The sequence below is a fragment of the Homarus americanus genome, unplaced genomic scaffold (assembly GCF_018991925.1).
Source record: "Homarus americanus isolate GMGI-L3 unplaced genomic scaffold, GMGI_Hamer_2.0 scaffold57511, whole genome shotgun sequence".
Taxonomy (NCBI): Eukaryota; Metazoa; Arthropoda; class Malacostraca; order Decapoda; family Nephropidae; genus Homarus; species Homarus americanus.
Genome location: NW_024753206.1, coordinates 73,129 through 90,360, shown reverse-complemented (window position 1 = coordinate 90,360; position 17,232 = coordinate 73,129). Strand labels below are relative to the sequence as shown.

General features: G+C 50.9%; 1 protein-coding gene across 1 annotated transcript in view; it reads left to right on the top strand.

Annotated features, from left to right (window-relative positions):
• Positions 1–11,201: 11,201 nt before the first annotated feature.
• The window catches only part of LOC121855299 (nucleosome-remodeling factor subunit BPTF-like), a 50,969-nt gene continuing 44,938 nt past the window's right edge, over positions 11,202–17,232 (top strand). The window contains exons 1-2 of the mRNA XM_042350178.1: positions 11,202–11,337; positions 11,618–12,579. Of these exons, the coding sequence (XP_042206112.1) occupies positions 11,202–11,337; positions 11,618–12,579 (1,098 nt within the window). The remainder of the gene's footprint in view (positions 11,338–11,617; positions 12,580–17,232) is intronic.

Sequence of the window (17,232 nt, the reverse complement as noted above, 5' to 3'; positions counted from 1 at the left end):
ACCTTGTAATAGTGATCCTGGGTAATGGTACACAGTCTTTAATGTGTCAGAGCTGAAGGGCTGGTGAGGGCTTGAGGGGACTGGTGAGGGCTTGAGGGGACTGGTGAGGGCTTGAGAGGACTGGTGAGGGCTTGAGGGGACTGGTGAGGGTTTAGAGAGGACTGGTAGGGCTTGAGGGGACTGGTGAGGGCTTGGGAGGACTGGTAAGGTTTAGAGAGGACTGGTGGGGGCTTGGGGGACTGGTGAGGGGCTGAGGGGACTGGTGAGGGCTTGAGGGGACTGGTGAGGGCAGGGGACTGGTGAGGGGCGAGAGGACTGGTGAGGCTTGGGGGACTGGTGAGCAGGGGGGACTGGTAAGGGCAGAGCTTTAGAGGACTGGTAAGGGGCTGAGTGAAGCTGGAGAGAGAGAGAGAGAGAGAGAGAGAGTTTATTGTCTTTATCCAATCTATTTTTCTTATTTTTTTTTAATTCTTTTTTTATTTGTCTGTGCGGTTGTCAGGTCGTCTTTCCCCCAGATGTTGACCCGGGTTCGAATCTCGCTCGCACTATCAATGACACCTGGCCTGAATATGATTATTTTTGTGCTTGATTAAGTCTACCTGTTTGGGAGTCTACCTGTCCTTAATCTACCTGTTTGGGAGTCTACCTGTCCTTAATCTACCTGTTTTGGAGTCTACCTGTCGTTAATCTACCTGTTTTGGAGTCTACCTGTCCTTAATCTACCTGTTTGGGAGTCTACCTGTCCTTAATCTACCTGTTTGGGAGTCTACCTGTCCTTAATCTACCTGTTTGGGAGTCTACCTGTCGTTAATCTACCTGTTTTGGAGTCCTGTCCTTAATCTACCTGTTTTGAGTCTACCTGTTTAATCTATTTGGGAGTCTACCTGTCCTTAATCTACCTGTTTGGGAGTCTACCTGTCCTTAATCTACCTGTTTGGGAGTCTACCTGTCCTTAATTCTACCTATTTGGGAGTCTACCTGTCCTTAATCTACCTGTTTTGGAGTTTTACCTACAACACACATTAAAAGATTCTCACTGTTTCCCCAAGTTAAATTTTCCTTTAACTGGACATGTAACAAGGCTCCTTATTGGCTCAGAAATAGTTAAGGTAAGTCTCGTAAGTTAAAAGGTCTCTCTTAACTTGAGACTTGTTTGAGCAGTTAGAGAGAAGGACGCTATAACAGGGAGGAGATAACAGTACACACGATGTAGTGAGGGAGTGGAGAGGGAGAGGGAGGGGAGGGGAGAGAGAGAGAGAGGAGAGAGAGGGAGAGAGAGAAAGGAGAGGCAGAAAGGAGGAGGGAGAGGTGAATGATGGCGTCCATGGTAAGGCTGACATAGATGATGGCGTTTATGAAGGAGGAGGCGGTGGTGGTGATGGAGAGGTGGTTGTGGTGGTGATGGAGAGGTGGTAGTGGTGGTGATGGTCATGATGATGGAGATGATGGAGAGGAATAAGTGGTAGACATGATGGGGAGATATTGATGAGGAAGGAGGAGGAGGAGGACAACGATGAAGAGGAAAGGGAGGTGGGGCAGGGGAGGTCACTGGAGGTTGTAGGTAAAACACGACCCCAGTTTTCATGCGAGAAAATGTTTGTTTACATTCTGTGCGTCTTGGCTGTTGTCGGGAATTTTGGCTCCAAGATGAATACTACTGATTTACACCTGCTGCTTTGTGAAATTAAGCAAGAATAGGAGGTGTAGGTGGGTGAGTGAGGTGTAGGTGGGTGAGTGAGGGTGTAGGTGGGTGAGTGAGGTGTAGGTGGGTGAGTGAGGGTGTAGGTGGGTGGTAGGTGTAGGTAGGTGGTGAGGGTGTAGGTAGGTGGTGAGGTGTAGTAGGTGGGTGGTGGGGTGTAGGTGGGTGGTGAGGGTGGTGAGGTGTGAGGGTGTGGGTGGGTGAGTGAGGGGTGGGTGGGTGTGTGGGGGTGTAGGTGGGTGGTGAGGGGGATTGGGTGGGTGAGTGGGGGTGTGGGTGGGTGGTGGGTGTAGGTGGGTGAGGTGAGGGGTGTAGGTGGGTGGTGAGGGTGTAGGTGGTGTGGGGTGTAGGTGGGTGGGTGAGGTGTGAGGTGAGTGGGGGTGTGGGTGGGTGAGTGAGGGGTGTAGGTGGGTGGTGAGGTGTGGGTGTGGAGTGGGTGAGTGAGGTGTAGGTAGGGGTGGTGAGGGTGTAGGTGGGTGAGGTGAGGGTGTGGGTAGGTGGTGGGGTGTGGGTGAGGTGAGGTGTAGGTAGGTGAGTAGGGGCGGTAGGTGGGGATGAGGGTGGGTGGGTGGGGGTGTAGGTAGGTGAGTGAGGGTGTAGGTGGGTGGGTGGGGTGGTGAGTGAGGTGTAGGTAGGTGACTGAGGGGTGTAGGTGGGGTGGGGGTGGGTGGGTGAGTGAGGTGGGTGGGGTGAGGGTGGGTGGTGGTGAGGGGTGGCAGGGTGGGGCTGGTGGGGGTGTAGGTGGGTGGTGTGAGGGTGTAGGTGGGTGGGGTGGGTGAGGGTGTGAGTGAGGGTGTAGAGAGGTGAGTGAGGTGTAGGTAGGTGGTGAGGTGTAGGTAGGTGAGTGAGGTGTAGGTAGGTGAGTGAGGGTGATGGGTAGGTGAGTGAGGTGTAGGTAGATAACTTGACCCACACTGGAGTGGCCCTTCACTGTGGTTGGTGCTACGCCCATACATGACATCACTAACGCCCATGGCACCTCGTCTCCTCCTCTTCCTCTGTTCCTCCTCTTCTTCCCTCTTCCTCTCTTCTTCCCTCCTCCTCCTCTTCTTCCTCTCCTCCTCCTCTTCCTCCTCTTCCCTCCCATCCTCCTCCTCTTCTTCCTCCTCCTCCTCTTCCTCCTCTTCCTCTCTTCTTCCCTCTTCCTCCTCTCCTCCTCCTCCTCTCATCTTCCCTCCTCCTCTCCTCTCCTCCTCTTCTTCCTCCCTCCTCCTCCTCTTCCTCCTCTTCCTCCTCCATCCTCCTCCCTTCTTCCCTCCTCCTCCTCTTCCCTCTTCTTCCCTCTTCCTCCTCTTCTTCCTCCTCCTCTCCTCATCTCCTCCCTTCCTCCTCTCCTCCTCCTCTTCCTCCCCTCTTCCCTCATATCTCCTCCTCTTCCTCTCTCTTCTTCCTCCTCCTCACCTCATTATTACCACCTCAATCATCAATGATTATAATGTGAAACTCTTCTTTACAGGTATGTGTGGGTCGAGGAGTGACCTGAGAGTAGTGACCTGGGAGTAGTGACCTGGGAGGAGTGACCTGGGAGGAGTGACCTGGGAGTGACGAGTGTTGTGTATGTGAGTACTAAACAATGTACGAGTGTTATATATTTATTTCATTATATCTGAAATAACAGTACTGATGCAAATGCTGGTGGATTGGTTCATACAGGTACAATGACAGGTACAGTGACAGGTACAGGTACAATGACAGGTACAGATACAGGTACAGATACAGGTACGGATACAAGTACAGATACAGGTACAATTGTAAATACCTGTATACAAGTACGTACACAATTACAGAGGTTTGCTAATAATTATAAAAGTACAGTACTCACATTTCCAGCTCAGAGAGAGTGTACCCTTGGATGTACCTACCCACATGGTCTACCCGCTTGGTGACCCGCCTGGTCTACCCGCTTGGTGTACCCGCATGGTCTACCCACCTGGTCTACGCTCGGTGTATAGGTGTGCAGGGAACATTAATCTGGGGCAGTGCTGCTGGTAGGTCAGCTTTAACCGGTGTCCTGCCTAGCTGTGTCTGTTAGCCCTCACCCTCACCCACCCTCTACCCCCTCTTTTCTATCTTGTCTCACCCTCACCCCTCCCTTTACCCCTCACCCACCCCTCTACCTCTCACCCCTCCATCCCTCCTTCCTGTCTCACCCCTCCTACCCTTGTCTCACCCCTCCTTCACCCTCACCCCCACCCCTCTACCCCCTCTTTATCTTGTCTCACCCCCTCACCCCTCCCTTTACCCCTCACCCACCCCTCTACCCCTCACCCCTCCATCCCTCTCCTGTCTCACCCCTCCTACCCCTCTTGTACCTCCCTCCCTCCCATCCCTCCCTCCACCCCTTCCCTCCCACCTCACCCCTTTTCCCCCTCACACGGTGTGGGGGGTCATCCTCTACCATCCTACCAGTCAGTCAGTCAGTTAGGCAGTCAGTCAGTCAGTCAGTCAGTCAATTAGGCAGGCAGGCAGTCAGTCAGTCAGTCAGTCAGTTAGTTAGTCAGTCAGTCAGTCAGTTAGGCAGTCAGTCAGTCAATTAGGCAGGCAGTCAGTTAGTCAGTCAATTAGGCAGTCAGTCAGTCAGTCAGTCAGTCAGTCAGTTAGACAGTCAGTCAGTCAGTCAGTTAGGCAGGCAGTCAGTCAGTCAGTCAATTAGGCAGTCAGTCAGTCAGTCAGTCAGTCAGTCAGTGATTGGGCAGTCAGTCAGTCGGTCAATCAATTAGGCAGGCAGTCAGTCAGTCAGTCAGTTAGTTAGTTAGGCAGTCAGTCAGTCAGTCAGTTAGGCAGTCAGTCAGTCAGTCAGTTAGGCAGTCAGTCAGTCAGTCAGTCAGTCAGTCAGTCAATTAAGCAGGCAGTCAGTCAGTCAGTTAGGCAGTCATTCAGTCAATTAGGCAGGCAGTCAGTCAGTTAGGCAGTCAGTTAGTTAGTAGATCTTCTAGTAATTAATTGAGTTACCAAGTGATTAAATAGAGTGGAGTGAGTGGTGAGTAGTGAGTGAGTGAGTGAGTGGTAAAGTGGTGGTGGTGAGTGAGTAAAGTGAGTGAATGAGTGAGTAAAGTGAGTGAGTGAGTAAAGTGAGTGAATGAGTGAGTAAAGTGAGTGAGTGAGTGAGTAAAGTGAGTGAGTAAAATGAGTGAGTAGAGTGAGTGAGTAAGAGTGAGTGAGTGAGTAAAGTGAGTGAGTCAAGTGAGTGAATCAACGACAACATTACTCCGTCAGTGAGAGAGTGAGTCAGTAAGAGAGGTGCCGTTGGTTCTTTCATCTCCACAACAATATTTCTCTGTAGGGGTGAGAGGGAGACAGTGAGAGGGAGACAGTGAGAGGGAGACAGTGAGAGGGAGACAGTGAGAGGGCAGTGTGGAGAGTCAGTGAGAGGAGACAGTGAGAGGGAGACAGTGAAGGGGGAGACAGTGAGAGGAGACAGTGAGGGGGAGACAGTGAGAGGGAGACAGTGAGAGGAGACAGTGAGAGGGAGACAGTGTGGGGAGTCAGTGGGGAAACAGTGAGAGGGAGACAGTGTGGGGAGACAGTGTGGGGAGACAGTGTGAGGAGACAGTGAGAGGGAGACAGTGGGAGGACAGTGAGAAAAAGACAGTGAGAGGAAAATAAGACAGTGAGAGGAGACAGTGAGAGGAAAAATAAGACAGTGAGAGGGAAAATAAAGACAATGAGAGGGGAAAATAAGTCAGTGAGAGGGTGAGTCATGGAGAGCGGGAGAAGTGGTTGACGTCACACCTCCTGGTAAGTAAGAACATCAACACGAGGCTCTAATGTACACAACGACTGTATCCTGAAACACCATTACAGTATATAGACTAAAGGTACAGTTTATTCCCAGGTGGTTACAGTAAAATACAGGTACGGTAATTAGTTCCCAGGTGGTTACAGTAAAATACAGGTACGGTAATTAGTTCCCAGGTGGTTACAGTAAAATACAGGTACAGTAATTAGTTCCCAGGTGGTTACAGTAAAATACAGGTACAGTAATTAGTTCCCAGGTGGTTACAGTAAAATACAGGTACAGTAATTAATTCCCAGGTGGTTTGATAAATACAGGTACGGTAATTAGTTAGGTGGTTACAGTAAAATACAGGTACAGTAATTAGTTCCCAAGTGGTTACAGTAAAATACAGGTACAGTAATTAGTTCCCAGGTGGTTACAGTAAAATACAGGTACAGTAATTAATTCCCAGGTGGTTACAGTAAAATGCAGGTGGTGGTTCAGGTATAGATTACAGGTACAGTTCATTCCCAGGTGGTTACAGTAGCACACAGGTAGAGTAATTAACAGGTGGAGACTGAGACTCTACCTGTACTAGATTAATTAGATGTTAATTATGTATTTATGTTATTTATGATATGTATTGAGCTGTAACTTTATACCTTATGGGGCAAGTTCTCCCTTGGCTGTGTGGGTAACGAAAACACACACACACACCTACACCTAAGATAAACAGATTCTCTCCCATCCCACCTCGTCTCCTCTTCACCCCACCCCACCCCCACCCCCCTCCCACCCCACATGCCAAGTTAGATGTCAGAAGATTGAAGTTGTTGACGCAGTAAATGTGGACACGGGTGGACATGGGAAGCAAGGAGACACGTGGATGCTATTGTGATATAGGTTAGGTTAGGTTAGGTTGGGGATAGGTTAGGTTAGTGTGTGTGTGTGTGTGTGTGTGTGTGTGTGTGTGTGTGTGTGTGTGTGTGTGTGTGTGTGTGTGTGTGTGTGTGTGTGTGTGTGTGTGTGTGTGTGTGTGTGTGTGTGTGTGTGTGTGTGTGTGTGTGTGTGTGTGTGTGTGTGTGTGTGTGTGTGTGTGTGTGTGTGTGTGTGTGTGTGTGTGTGTGTGTGTGTGTGTGTGTGTGTGTGTGTGTGTGTGTGTGTGTGTGTGTGTGTGTGTGTGTGTGTGTGTGTGTGTGTGTGTGTGTGTGTGTGTGTGTGTGTGTGTGTGTGTGTGTGTGTGTGTGTGTGTGTGTGTGTGTGTGTGTGTGTGCGCGCGAGGATCCTGATAAGGGTGATCTGATTTTCCCTCTCTCTCTCTCTCTCTCTCTCTCTCTCTCTCTCTCTCATTATTACTGATAAAATTATATGTTATAGTTTGTTAATTTTGTTATTGAATGTTATTGTGTTATTTTAGGTTCAGCTGCCAGGGTTATGAAGAACAGTTCAATAGGTCTTAGTTTTAGGAAGGAATTGGAGCCTCGGGTGGTGGAAAGGTGGAGCCTCGGGTGGTGGAAGGTGGAGCCTCAGGTGGTGGAAGGTTGAGCCTCAGGTGGTGGAAGGTGGGGCCTCAGGTGGTGGAAGGGTGGAGCCTCCAGGTGGTGGAAGGGTGGAGCCTCAGGGGGTGGAAAGGGTGGGCCTCAGGTGGTGGAAGGTGGAGCCTCAGGTGGTGGAAGGGTGGAGCCTCAGGTGGAAAGGTGGAGCCTCAGGTGGTGGAAGGGTGGGCCTCAGGTGGTGGAAGGTGGGCCTCAGGTGGTGGAAGGGTGGAGCCTCAGGTGGTGTGGAAGTGGGCCTCAGGTGGTGGAAGGTGGAGCCTCAGGTGGTGGAAGGGTGGAGCCTCAGGTAGTGGAAGGGTGGAGCCTCAGATGGTGGAAGGGTGGAGCCTCAGGTGGTGGAAGGGTGGAACCTCCAGGTGGTGGAAAGGTGGGGCCTCAGGTGGTGCAAGGTGGAGCCTCAGGTGGTGGAAGGGGTGGAGCCTCAGGGGTGGAAGGTGGAGCCTCCAGGTGGTGGAAGGGTAGAGCCTCAGGTGGTGGAAAGGGTGGAGCCGCAGGTGGTGGAAGGTGGAGCCTCAGGTGGTGGAAGAGTGGAGCCTCAGGTGGTGGAAGGATGGAGCCTCCAGGTGGTGGAAGGTGGGGCCTCAGGTGGTGGTTGGGTGGAGCCTCAGGTGGTGGAGTACAGAGCCACTCAGGTTAATTACTGTCCTTCTCTAACACCAAGTGAGCAGGGTGTGTGTGTGTGTGTGTGTGTGTGTGTGTGTGTGTGTGTGTGTGTGTGTGTGTGTGTGTGTGTGTGTGTGTGACAGCCCATGCAGGTAAACAATAGGTCTGTTGTCTTGAATCTCACCCTGTTTATTTCCTGAAGATTGACCACCCTAACGCTAACCAACAACCTAACCTAACCTAACTAACCAACCAACGCAACTAACCAACGCCAACCTACCTAGGGTCATTTGAGTCCAAGTTAACACGTGCCCCAGGCCAGGTAACTCATTCATCAGTGGGTAAACAGGTGATGCATCATTGTCTGCACTGGCGAAACGCGACGCCTGGCGAACACTCCTGATTTCTCTCTCTCTCGTCGAATTCGTACGTCATTTGTGATTCACGAAGCCTGAAAGCAAGCAGAAGAGACAGACAGACAGACAGAGACAGACGCTGCTCCACCTGTCTGACCAACCTGGGGAGGTATTGACAGTGAGGCGTTCATCTCTCGGGGGTAAAGAAGTGAATGAATAATTGAAATGAACGACTGGGCGGAGAGAATGAGAATGGAGAGAGAGAGAGAGAGAGATTGACTTGGTATATGCTCTACCTGTCCTTGTAACTCTACATGTTATGAGTGTAGTGAACATGATGAGGAAGGTGTGGCAGATGGAGGGAAGGTGTGAGATGAGGGAAGGTGTGGCAGATGAGGAGGTGTGGCAGATGAGGTAAGGTGAGGCAGATGAGGGAAGGTGTGGCAGATGAGGAGGTGTGGCAGATGAGGTAAGGTGTGGCAGATGAGGAAGGTGTGGCAGATGGGGAAGGTGTGGCAGATGAGGAAAGGTGTGGCAGATGAGGGAAGGTGTGGTAGATGAGGGAAGGTGTGGTAGATGAGGGAAGGTGTGAGTAGATGAGGGAAGGTGTTGTAGATGAGAAGGTGTGGCAGATGAGTAGGTGTGACAGATGAGGAAGGTGTGGCAGATGAGGGTAAGGTGTGGCAGATGAGGAAGGTGTGGCAGATGAGGGGGTGTGGCAGATGAGGTGTGGCAGATGAGGGAAGGTGTGGCAGATGAGGGAGGTGTGGCAGATGAGGTGGAGTGGGGCAGATGAGGGAAGGTGTGGCAGATGAGGGAAGGTGTGGCAGATGAGGGTAGGTGTGGCAGATGAGGGAAGGTGTGGCAGATGAGGGAGGTGTGGCAGATGAGGGAAGGTGTGGCAGATGAGGGAAGGTGTGGTAGATGAGGGAAGGTGTGGTAGATGAGGGAAGGTGTGGTAGATGAGGGAAGGTGTGGTAGATGAGGGTGTGGCAGATGAGTGGGTGTGACAGATGAGGGAAGGTGTGGGGTAGGTGTGGCAGATGAGGGAAGGTGTGGCAGATGAGGGAAGGTGTGGCAGATGGGGAAGGTGTGGTAGATGAGGGAAGGTGTGGCAGATGAGGGAAGGTGGCAAGATGAGGTAAGTGTGGCAGATGGGAAGGTGTGGCAGATGAGGGAAGGTGTAGCAGATGAGGAAGGTGTGGCAGATGAGGGAAGGTGTGGCAGATGAGGGAAGGTGTGGCGATGAGGGAAGGTGTGGCAGATGAGGGAAGGTGTGGCAGATGAGGGAAGGTGAGGCAGATGAGGGAGGTGTGGCAGATGAGGGAAGGTGGTAGATGAGGGAAGGTGTGGCAGATGAGGTAGGGTGTGGCAGATGAGGGAAGGTGTGGCAGATGAGGGAAGGTGTGGCAGATGAGGTAGGTGTGGCAGATGAGGTAGGTGGTGGCAGATGAGGGAAGGTGTGGCAGATGAGGGGAAGGTGTGGTAAATGAGGTAGTAAGGTGTGGCAGACCTATGAGGGGAGAGGTGTTGCACCTTGACTCAGCCATTTGCAGAGTGACAACCTAAACGTATATATATAACAAGTGAATTATATTCCTACCAATATAATTACCTTAAAAATAGAATCTATAATCATGTAATTATTAATGAATTAAGACAATAATTACCTGGTGACCTCTGACCTGACCTGACCTGACCTGACCTAGCAGTAAGGGATTTTGTTTCCGCCTGGGGTGTTGCTGCCAGGCGTGTGACGAAAACCACTCATGCTGCTCTTTGATGACGTCCGCCCCCCTCCCCTCCCCCCCCCCCTCCCTCCCTCCCTCCCTCCCCCATCATTAGGTATGAAATAATGACCAATAACCCCCAATGATAAATGTTAACACGGACATAAACTAAATGGTAAATGTTAACCTGACAGAGAGATTAACTTGGTGCCGCTGAGTGTTAACTTTTGTTATCGATGAACGCCACCTGGTGGACACAACTGTTATTACTGGGTTACAAACAGTGACGCTAACACACACACACACACACACACACACTCTCTCTCTCTCTCTCATACTTATTCAGTTCACACTCTCAGTCAGCCAATCATTTGATCAGTCAGTTTAGTCAGTCCTCCAGTCAGTCAGTCAAGTCACTAATTAGTCAGTCAGTCAAGTCACTAATTAGTCAGTCAGTTCAGTTAATCAGCCAGTTAGTTCAGTCAAGTCAGTCATCCAGTCAGTTCAGTTAATCAGCCAGTTAGTTCAGTCAAGTCAGTCATCCAGTCAGTTCAGTTAATCAGCCAGTCAAGTCAGTCATCCAGTCAGTCAGGAGACAGTAGCGTGTGGCGGAACTCACAACCCTGATCATGAGAGGCTTCCTAACGTCACCCAACACACTCAAAGGTGTGTGTGTGTGTGTGTGTGTGTGTGTGTGTGTGTGTGTGTGTGTGTGTGTGTGTGTGTGTGTGTGTGTGTGTGTGTGTGTTTGTGCGTGTGCGTGTGTGTGCGTGTGTGTGATGGAATTTTCTCTTCCTTACTATTCCTCCTCTTCCTCACCCTCTTCCTCCACCCTCTTCCTCCACCCCTCTTCCTCCCCCATAGGTCGTCAGGGGGGGGTGAAGATATATCACAAAGACCTTCATTTTAGCGGCTCCTTCAGGTAGTGACGTCTGGTGGTTCAAGGGTCCTCCTCTCTCTCTCTCTCTCTCTCTCTCTCTCTCTCCTCTCTCTCTCTCTCTCTCGGTTCTGTTTTGACCTGTAATTTACCGCCATATTGGTTTAACTATGGAAAAATTATTGGCGTTCTAACTGGGATGGACTGGGGTCATACTGGGGGTGATACTGGGGTGAAACGTGGTCATACTGGGAGTGAAATTTGGTTATACTGGGGTAAAACGGATCAATTTTATAGGGGGTGTGAGTGTGGGTCAGCCGTGGATCGACCATCATGATTATTGGGCTGTGTGTGTGTGTGTGTGTGTGTGTGTGTGTGTGTGTGTGTGTGTGTGTGTGTGTGTGTGTGTGTGTGTGTGTGTGCGTGCGTGCGTGCGTGCGTGCGTGCGTGCGTGCGTGCGTGCGTGTACACAGTCCCTTACTTCACTGTCATCATCACCATCGTCGTCACTATGACCACCACTATGACCACTACTATCACTTCAATATTACCACCACACACACACACACACACACACACACACACACAGGTAAACCTCAGCAACTGAACGGAATTGCCGCCCGTTCCTTCTCTACGGGTCTCTCGGGTGGTGAAGGGCGGGAATGAAGCCAGGACAGGTGCGGTCACGTCCCCCAGGACGTCAGAAACAGTCAGGTCCCCAGGACGTCACAGAGCGGTCAGGTCCCCAGGACGTCACAGAGAGAGCGGTCAGGTCCCCAGGACGTCTCAGAGAGAGCGGTCAGGTCCCCAGGACGTCACAGAGAGCGGTCAGGTCCCCAGGACGTCACAGAGAGCGGTCCAGGTCCCCAGGACGTCAGAAGCAGTCAGGTCCCCAGGACGTCTGAAGGCAGTCAGGTCCCCCAGGACGTCACAGAGAGCGGTCAGGTCCCCAGGACGTCACAGAGAGCGGTCAGGTCCCCAGGACGTCACAGAGAGCGGTCAGGTCCCCAGGACGTCACAAGAGGGCGGTCAGGTCCCCAGGACGTCTGAAGAGCGGTCAGGTCCCCGGACGTCACAGAGCAGTCAGGTCCCCAGGACGTCACAGAGGCGGTCAGGTCCCCCAGGTCGTCACAGAGAGCGGTCAGGTCCCCAGGACGTCACAGAGAGCGATCAGGTCCCCCAGGTCGTCACAGAGAGCGGTCAGGTCCCCAGGTCGTCACAGAGGCAGGTAGGTCCCCAGGACGTCACAGAGGCGATCAGGTCCACAGGTCGTCACAGAGAGCGGTGGTCCCCAGGACGTCTCAGAGAGCGATCAGGTCCCCCAGGTCGTCACAGAGCGGTCCAGGTCCCCAGGACGTCAGAGAGCGATCAGGTCCCCAGGTCGTCAGAAGGCGGTCAGGTCCCCCAAGTCGTCACAGAGGCGGTCAGGTCCCCAGGACGTCACAGAGAGAGCGGTCAGGTCCCCAGGACGTCAGAAGAGCGGTCAGGTCCCCAGGTCGTCAGAGAGCGGTCAGGTCCCCCAGGGCGTCACAGAGAGCGGTCCAGGTCCCCCAGGTCGTCATAGAGCGGTCAGGTCCCCAGGTCGTCACACAAGAGCGGTCAGGTCCCCCAGGACGTCAGAGAGCGATCAGGTCCCCAGGTCGTCACAGAGAGCGGTCAGGTCCCCAGGACGTCACAGAGAGCGATCAGGTCCCCAGGTCGTCACAGAGAGTCAGGTCCCCAGAACGTCACAGAGAGCGATCAGGTCCCCCAGGTCGTCGCAGAAGGCGTCAGGTCCCCCAGGACGTCAAGAGCGGTCAGGTCCCCAGGACGTCACAGAGAGCGGTCAGGTCCCCAGGACGTCAGAGGGCGGTCAGGTCCCCAGGACGTCACAGAGAGCGATCAGGTCCCCAGGACGACACAGAGAGCGGTCAGGTCCCCAGGACGTCAGAAGAGCGGTCAGGTCCCCCAGGACGTCACAGAGGGCAGTCAGGTCCCTCAGGACGTCACAGAGGGCGCACCCAGACGTCAACGTCAGGTTCCTCAGGACGTCACAGGAACGTATGAGTTGTTGTAACACACACACACACACACACACCTCCAGTAGGTGATGGTGGTGATCGTTGTTATGGTGGTAGTGATATAAGTGTCGGTGATACACAGTGGTTGTTTATATTGGTGGTGTTAATGGTGATGGTGGTGATGGTGGTGATGGTGATGGGGAGGAAGTAATCTGGGTGGTGGTTGATGTTAAGTCGATACTCTCACACCTACCACCCTCCCTCACCTCTTTGTGTGTGTGTGTGTGTGTTCTTATATCAGCACACTTTGCCTACCCTAACCTCCTACCTAACCTAACCTCTACCCAACCCAACCTATCCTATCCTAACCTTTCTGGCAGACTTATAAATTAGTTACCTGTGTGCTATATGGGTCAGAGGTCAGGTTGGGTTAACTAAGGTGGCACCTTTTGTATGTTCGTCTTGGAGAGAGAGAGAGAAACCCTAAATCAGCCTCATGGTAACACACACACACACACACACACACACACACACACACACACACACACACACACACACGCACTTATCGATAACTTCCAATAAACTTGATAGATTTGTTTCAAACTTGGTGTATGACAGAACGTGTTGTGTCAGGTTGTTGCTTGGAGTTGTTAAGAGAGGTTTGGTTAGGTTAGGTGTTGGTTAGGTTTAGGTTATGTTTGGTTAGGTTTGGTTAGGTTTGGTTAGGTTTAGGTTAGGTATGGTTAGAGTGTTGGTTAGGTTTAGGTGTTGGTTAGGTTTAGGTTAGGTTTGGTTGGTGTGGTTTGGTTAGGTTAGGTGTTTGGTTTAGGTTAGGTGTTGGTTAGGTTTAGTGTTGGTTAGGTTTAGGTTAGATTTGGTTAGGGGTTTTGTTAGTTAGTAGTTTAGGTTAGTTAGGTTATTGACGTCAACATTCATTCATCTGGCGAAATATACGAGAATCACTTCATTATATTAGTTGTCCCTGTCTGTCTGTCCGTCCTCGTGTCTGTCTATGTCTGTCTGTCCTCGTGTCTGTCCGTCCTGTGTCTGTCCGTCCTCGTGTCTGTCTATGTCTCCGTCCTTGTGTCTGTCCGTCCTTGTGTCTGTCCGTCCTTGTGTCTGTCCGTCCTCGTGTCTGTCCGTCCTCGTGTCTGTCCGTCCCTCGTGTCTGTCCGTCCTTGTGTCTGTCCGTCCCCTGTGCTGTCTGTCCGTCCTTGTGTCTGTCCGTCCTTGTGTCTGTCCGTCCTCGTGTCTGTCCGTCCTCGTGTTCGTCTATGTCTGTCCGTCTCTTGCGTCTGTCCGTCCGTCCTTGTGTCTGTCCGTCCTTGTGTCTGTCCGTCCTCGTGTCTGTCCGTCCTCGTGTCTGTCCGTCCTCGTGTCTGTCTATGTCTGTCCGTCCTTGTGTCTGTCCGTCCTCGTGTCTGTCCGTCCTCGTGTCTGTCCGTCCTCGTGTCTGTCTATGTCTGTCCGTCCTTGTGTCTGTCCGTCCTTGTGTCTGTCCGTCTTGTGTCTGTCCGTCCTTGTGTCTGTCCGTCCTTGTGTCTGTCCGTCCTCGTGTCTGTCCGTCCTCGTGTCTGTCCGTCCTTGTGTCTGTCCGTCCTTGTGTCTGTCCGTTCCTCGTGTCTGTCCGTCCTTGTGTCTGTCCGTCCTTGTGTCTGTCCGGCCTCGTGTCTGTCCGTCCTCATGTCTGTCTATGTCTGTCCGTCCTTGTGTCTGTCCGTCCTTATGTCTGTCTGCTATGTCTGTCCGTCCTTGTGTCTGTCTGTCCGTCCTGTGTCTGTCCGTTCCGTGTCTGTCCGTCCTCGCGTTCGTCTTTATGTCTGTCCGTCCTTGTGTCTGTCCGTCCTCGTGTCTGTCTTTATTTCCATATTGTGTTAAAACTCATAACAAGATCTGAGACAAGTCCAACCTCCAGAATTCCGGACCATTACTGTATTTACGGACTTGATTGGGCGTGGTTGTGTGGTTGTTGGGACGTGGTTGTGGTGGGGTGGTTGTGGTGGGACGTAATTGTGTGGTTGTGGTGGGGCGTGGTTGTGGGGACGTGGTTGTGGTGGGACGTGGTTGTGGTGGGGCGTGGTTGTCGGGATGGTTGTGGCGGGACGTGGTTGTGTGGTGGGGCGTGGTTGTGGGGACGTGGTTGTGTGGTGGGGCGTGGTTGTGGCAGGACGTAATTGTGTGGTGTGGTTGTGGTGGGACGTAATTGTGTGGTTGTGGTGGACGTGGTTGTGGCGGGACGTGGATGTGTGGTGGGGCGTGGTTGTGGTGGGATCGTGGGACCTGATATCTACCACCACCCTCTCTCAGTATAGGTCAGCATCAGGACCTCTTGGGGACTTAATGTGGGATGGTGGTGGTAGGGATGGTAGGTGTGGTTGGTAGTGGGGGATGGTGGCTGTGGGGATGGTAATGTGGTGGTGGTGGTATTCTTGGATAGTAGTGATGGAACACTCTCACCATCTGGTGTGTGTGTGTGTGTGTGTGTGTGTGTGTGTGTGTGTGTGTGTGTGTGTGTGTGTGTGTGCAAGAGGTTCACTATCCAAGGCCTCTGGATGTAAGGTTGAAGGGTTATACTGTAGGTGGCGGTGAGGAGGGCTGTAGGCGACTTGTGGTCTTGTGGTGTGGGGGAGAGAGGAGGAGGGGTGTGTGGGGGAGAGAGGAGGGGGTGTGGGGGGAAGAGAGGAGAAGTGGGGTGGGGAGAGAGGGGAGGGGGGTGTGGGGGAAAGAGGGGAAGGTGTGTGGGGGAAAGAGGGGGAAGGGGGTGTGTGGGGGAGAGAGGAGGGGAGGGGTGGGGAGGAGAGGAGAATTGGGGGGTGTGGGGAGAGAGGGGTGTTGGGCGACGTAAAGTGAGGGAAATGAGCCCGCTTATCACCCCAACTTGGTAAAACGGACACTTGACTAGAGAGGGATGGAGTGTTAGGGGAGGAGGGGAGGGGAAGAGAGGGTCAGGTCCATGGTCTAAATTGGTGTTTTGAAGGTGTGTGTGTGTGTGTGTGTGTGTGTGTGTGTGTGTGAACCTACCAGACCTAACCCCCCCCCCTCTCAAAAGACGTGTACATGGTCAGTGTTTTAGTGGTCACAGCAGCTGGTAAATGTGTCTGTTTTTCTCCCAGTGCATAATACTCCCCACACTGAGGCCTTGTTGTTGTTGTTGTTTACTGCCAATGACACCATGATTTGGCTTTTGTTGTTTTGTTATTGTTGTTGTTTTGTTGTTGTTGTTGCTTTGTTATTGTTGTTTACTGTCAATAACATCATTATCTTGTTATTTGTTGTGTGTGTTGTGTATATCCCCTTCTCTTCTTCCTCTTCTTCTTCCCTTCCTCTTCTTCTTCCTTCTTCTTCCCTTCTTCCTCTTCTACTTTCTTCTTCCTTTCTTCTTCCTTCTTCTCCTTCTTATCTTCTTCCCTCTCTTCTTTCTCCTCTTTTTCTTCCTCCTCGATCACCCCGTACAGATAGTTCTTTTGAGTGGCTGTACGTGAACGTGTGTAGGTGTACGTAAACGTGTGTAGGTGTACGTGAACGTGTAGGTGTACGTGAACGTGTGTGTGAGAGTGTACGTGAACGTGTGTAGGTGTACGAAGTGTGAGTGAACGTGAACGTGTGTGTGTAGGCTGTGATAATTATATAAGGGAGCCACCAGGTAACTCCACAGGTAATGTAAACAAAATTAAATAATGTACTTAGTTAAATTGTATTATAATTAACCTCATATATATATTAACATACCTGTACTGTTAAAAAGAGTTAGGTATATATAGCACACCTGTAATTAGTGGTCTAGGTTATATAGCAAACACACCTGTATATTAGTGGTCTTTAGGTTATATAGCAAACACACCTGTAATTAGTGGTCTTTTAGGTTATATAGCAGCACACCTGTAATTAGTGGTCTTTAAGGTTATATAAGCACACCTCTAATTAGTGGCCTTTAGGTTATATAGCAAACACACCCTGTAATTAGTGGTCTTATTAAGGTTATATAGCAACACACCTGTAATTAGTGGTCTTTAGGTTATATAGCAGCACACCTGTAATTAGTGGTCTTTTAGGTTATATAGCAAACACACTGTAATTAGTGGTCTTTTAGGCACACAACACACCTGTATTAGTGGCTTTAGGTTATATAGCAAACACACCTGTAATTAGTGGTCTTTTAGGTTATATAGCAAACACAATCTAGTTATATACACACTAGTGGCTCTTTATATATACAGCACACCTGTAATTAGTGGTTTTTAGTATATAGCAACACACCAAAAAAAACAAACCTGTAATTAGTGGCTCTTTAGGTTATATAGCAAACACACCTGTAATTAGTGGCCTTTTAGGTTATATAGCAAACACACCTGTAATTAGTGGTCTTTAGGTTATATAGCAAACACACCTGTAATTAGTGGTCTTTTAGGTTATATAAGCAGCACACCTGTAATTAGTGGTCTTTTAGGTTATATAGCAAACACACCTGTAATTAGTGGTCTTTTAGGTTATAAGAAACACACCTGTAATTAGTGGTCTTTTAGGTTATATAGCAACACACCTGTAATTAGTGGTCTTTAGGTTATATAGCAGCACACCTGTAATTAGTGGTCTTTTAGGTTATATAGCAAACACACCTGTAATTAGTGGTCTTTAGGTTATATAGCAACACACCTGTAATTAGTGGTCTTAGGTTATATAGCAACACACCTGT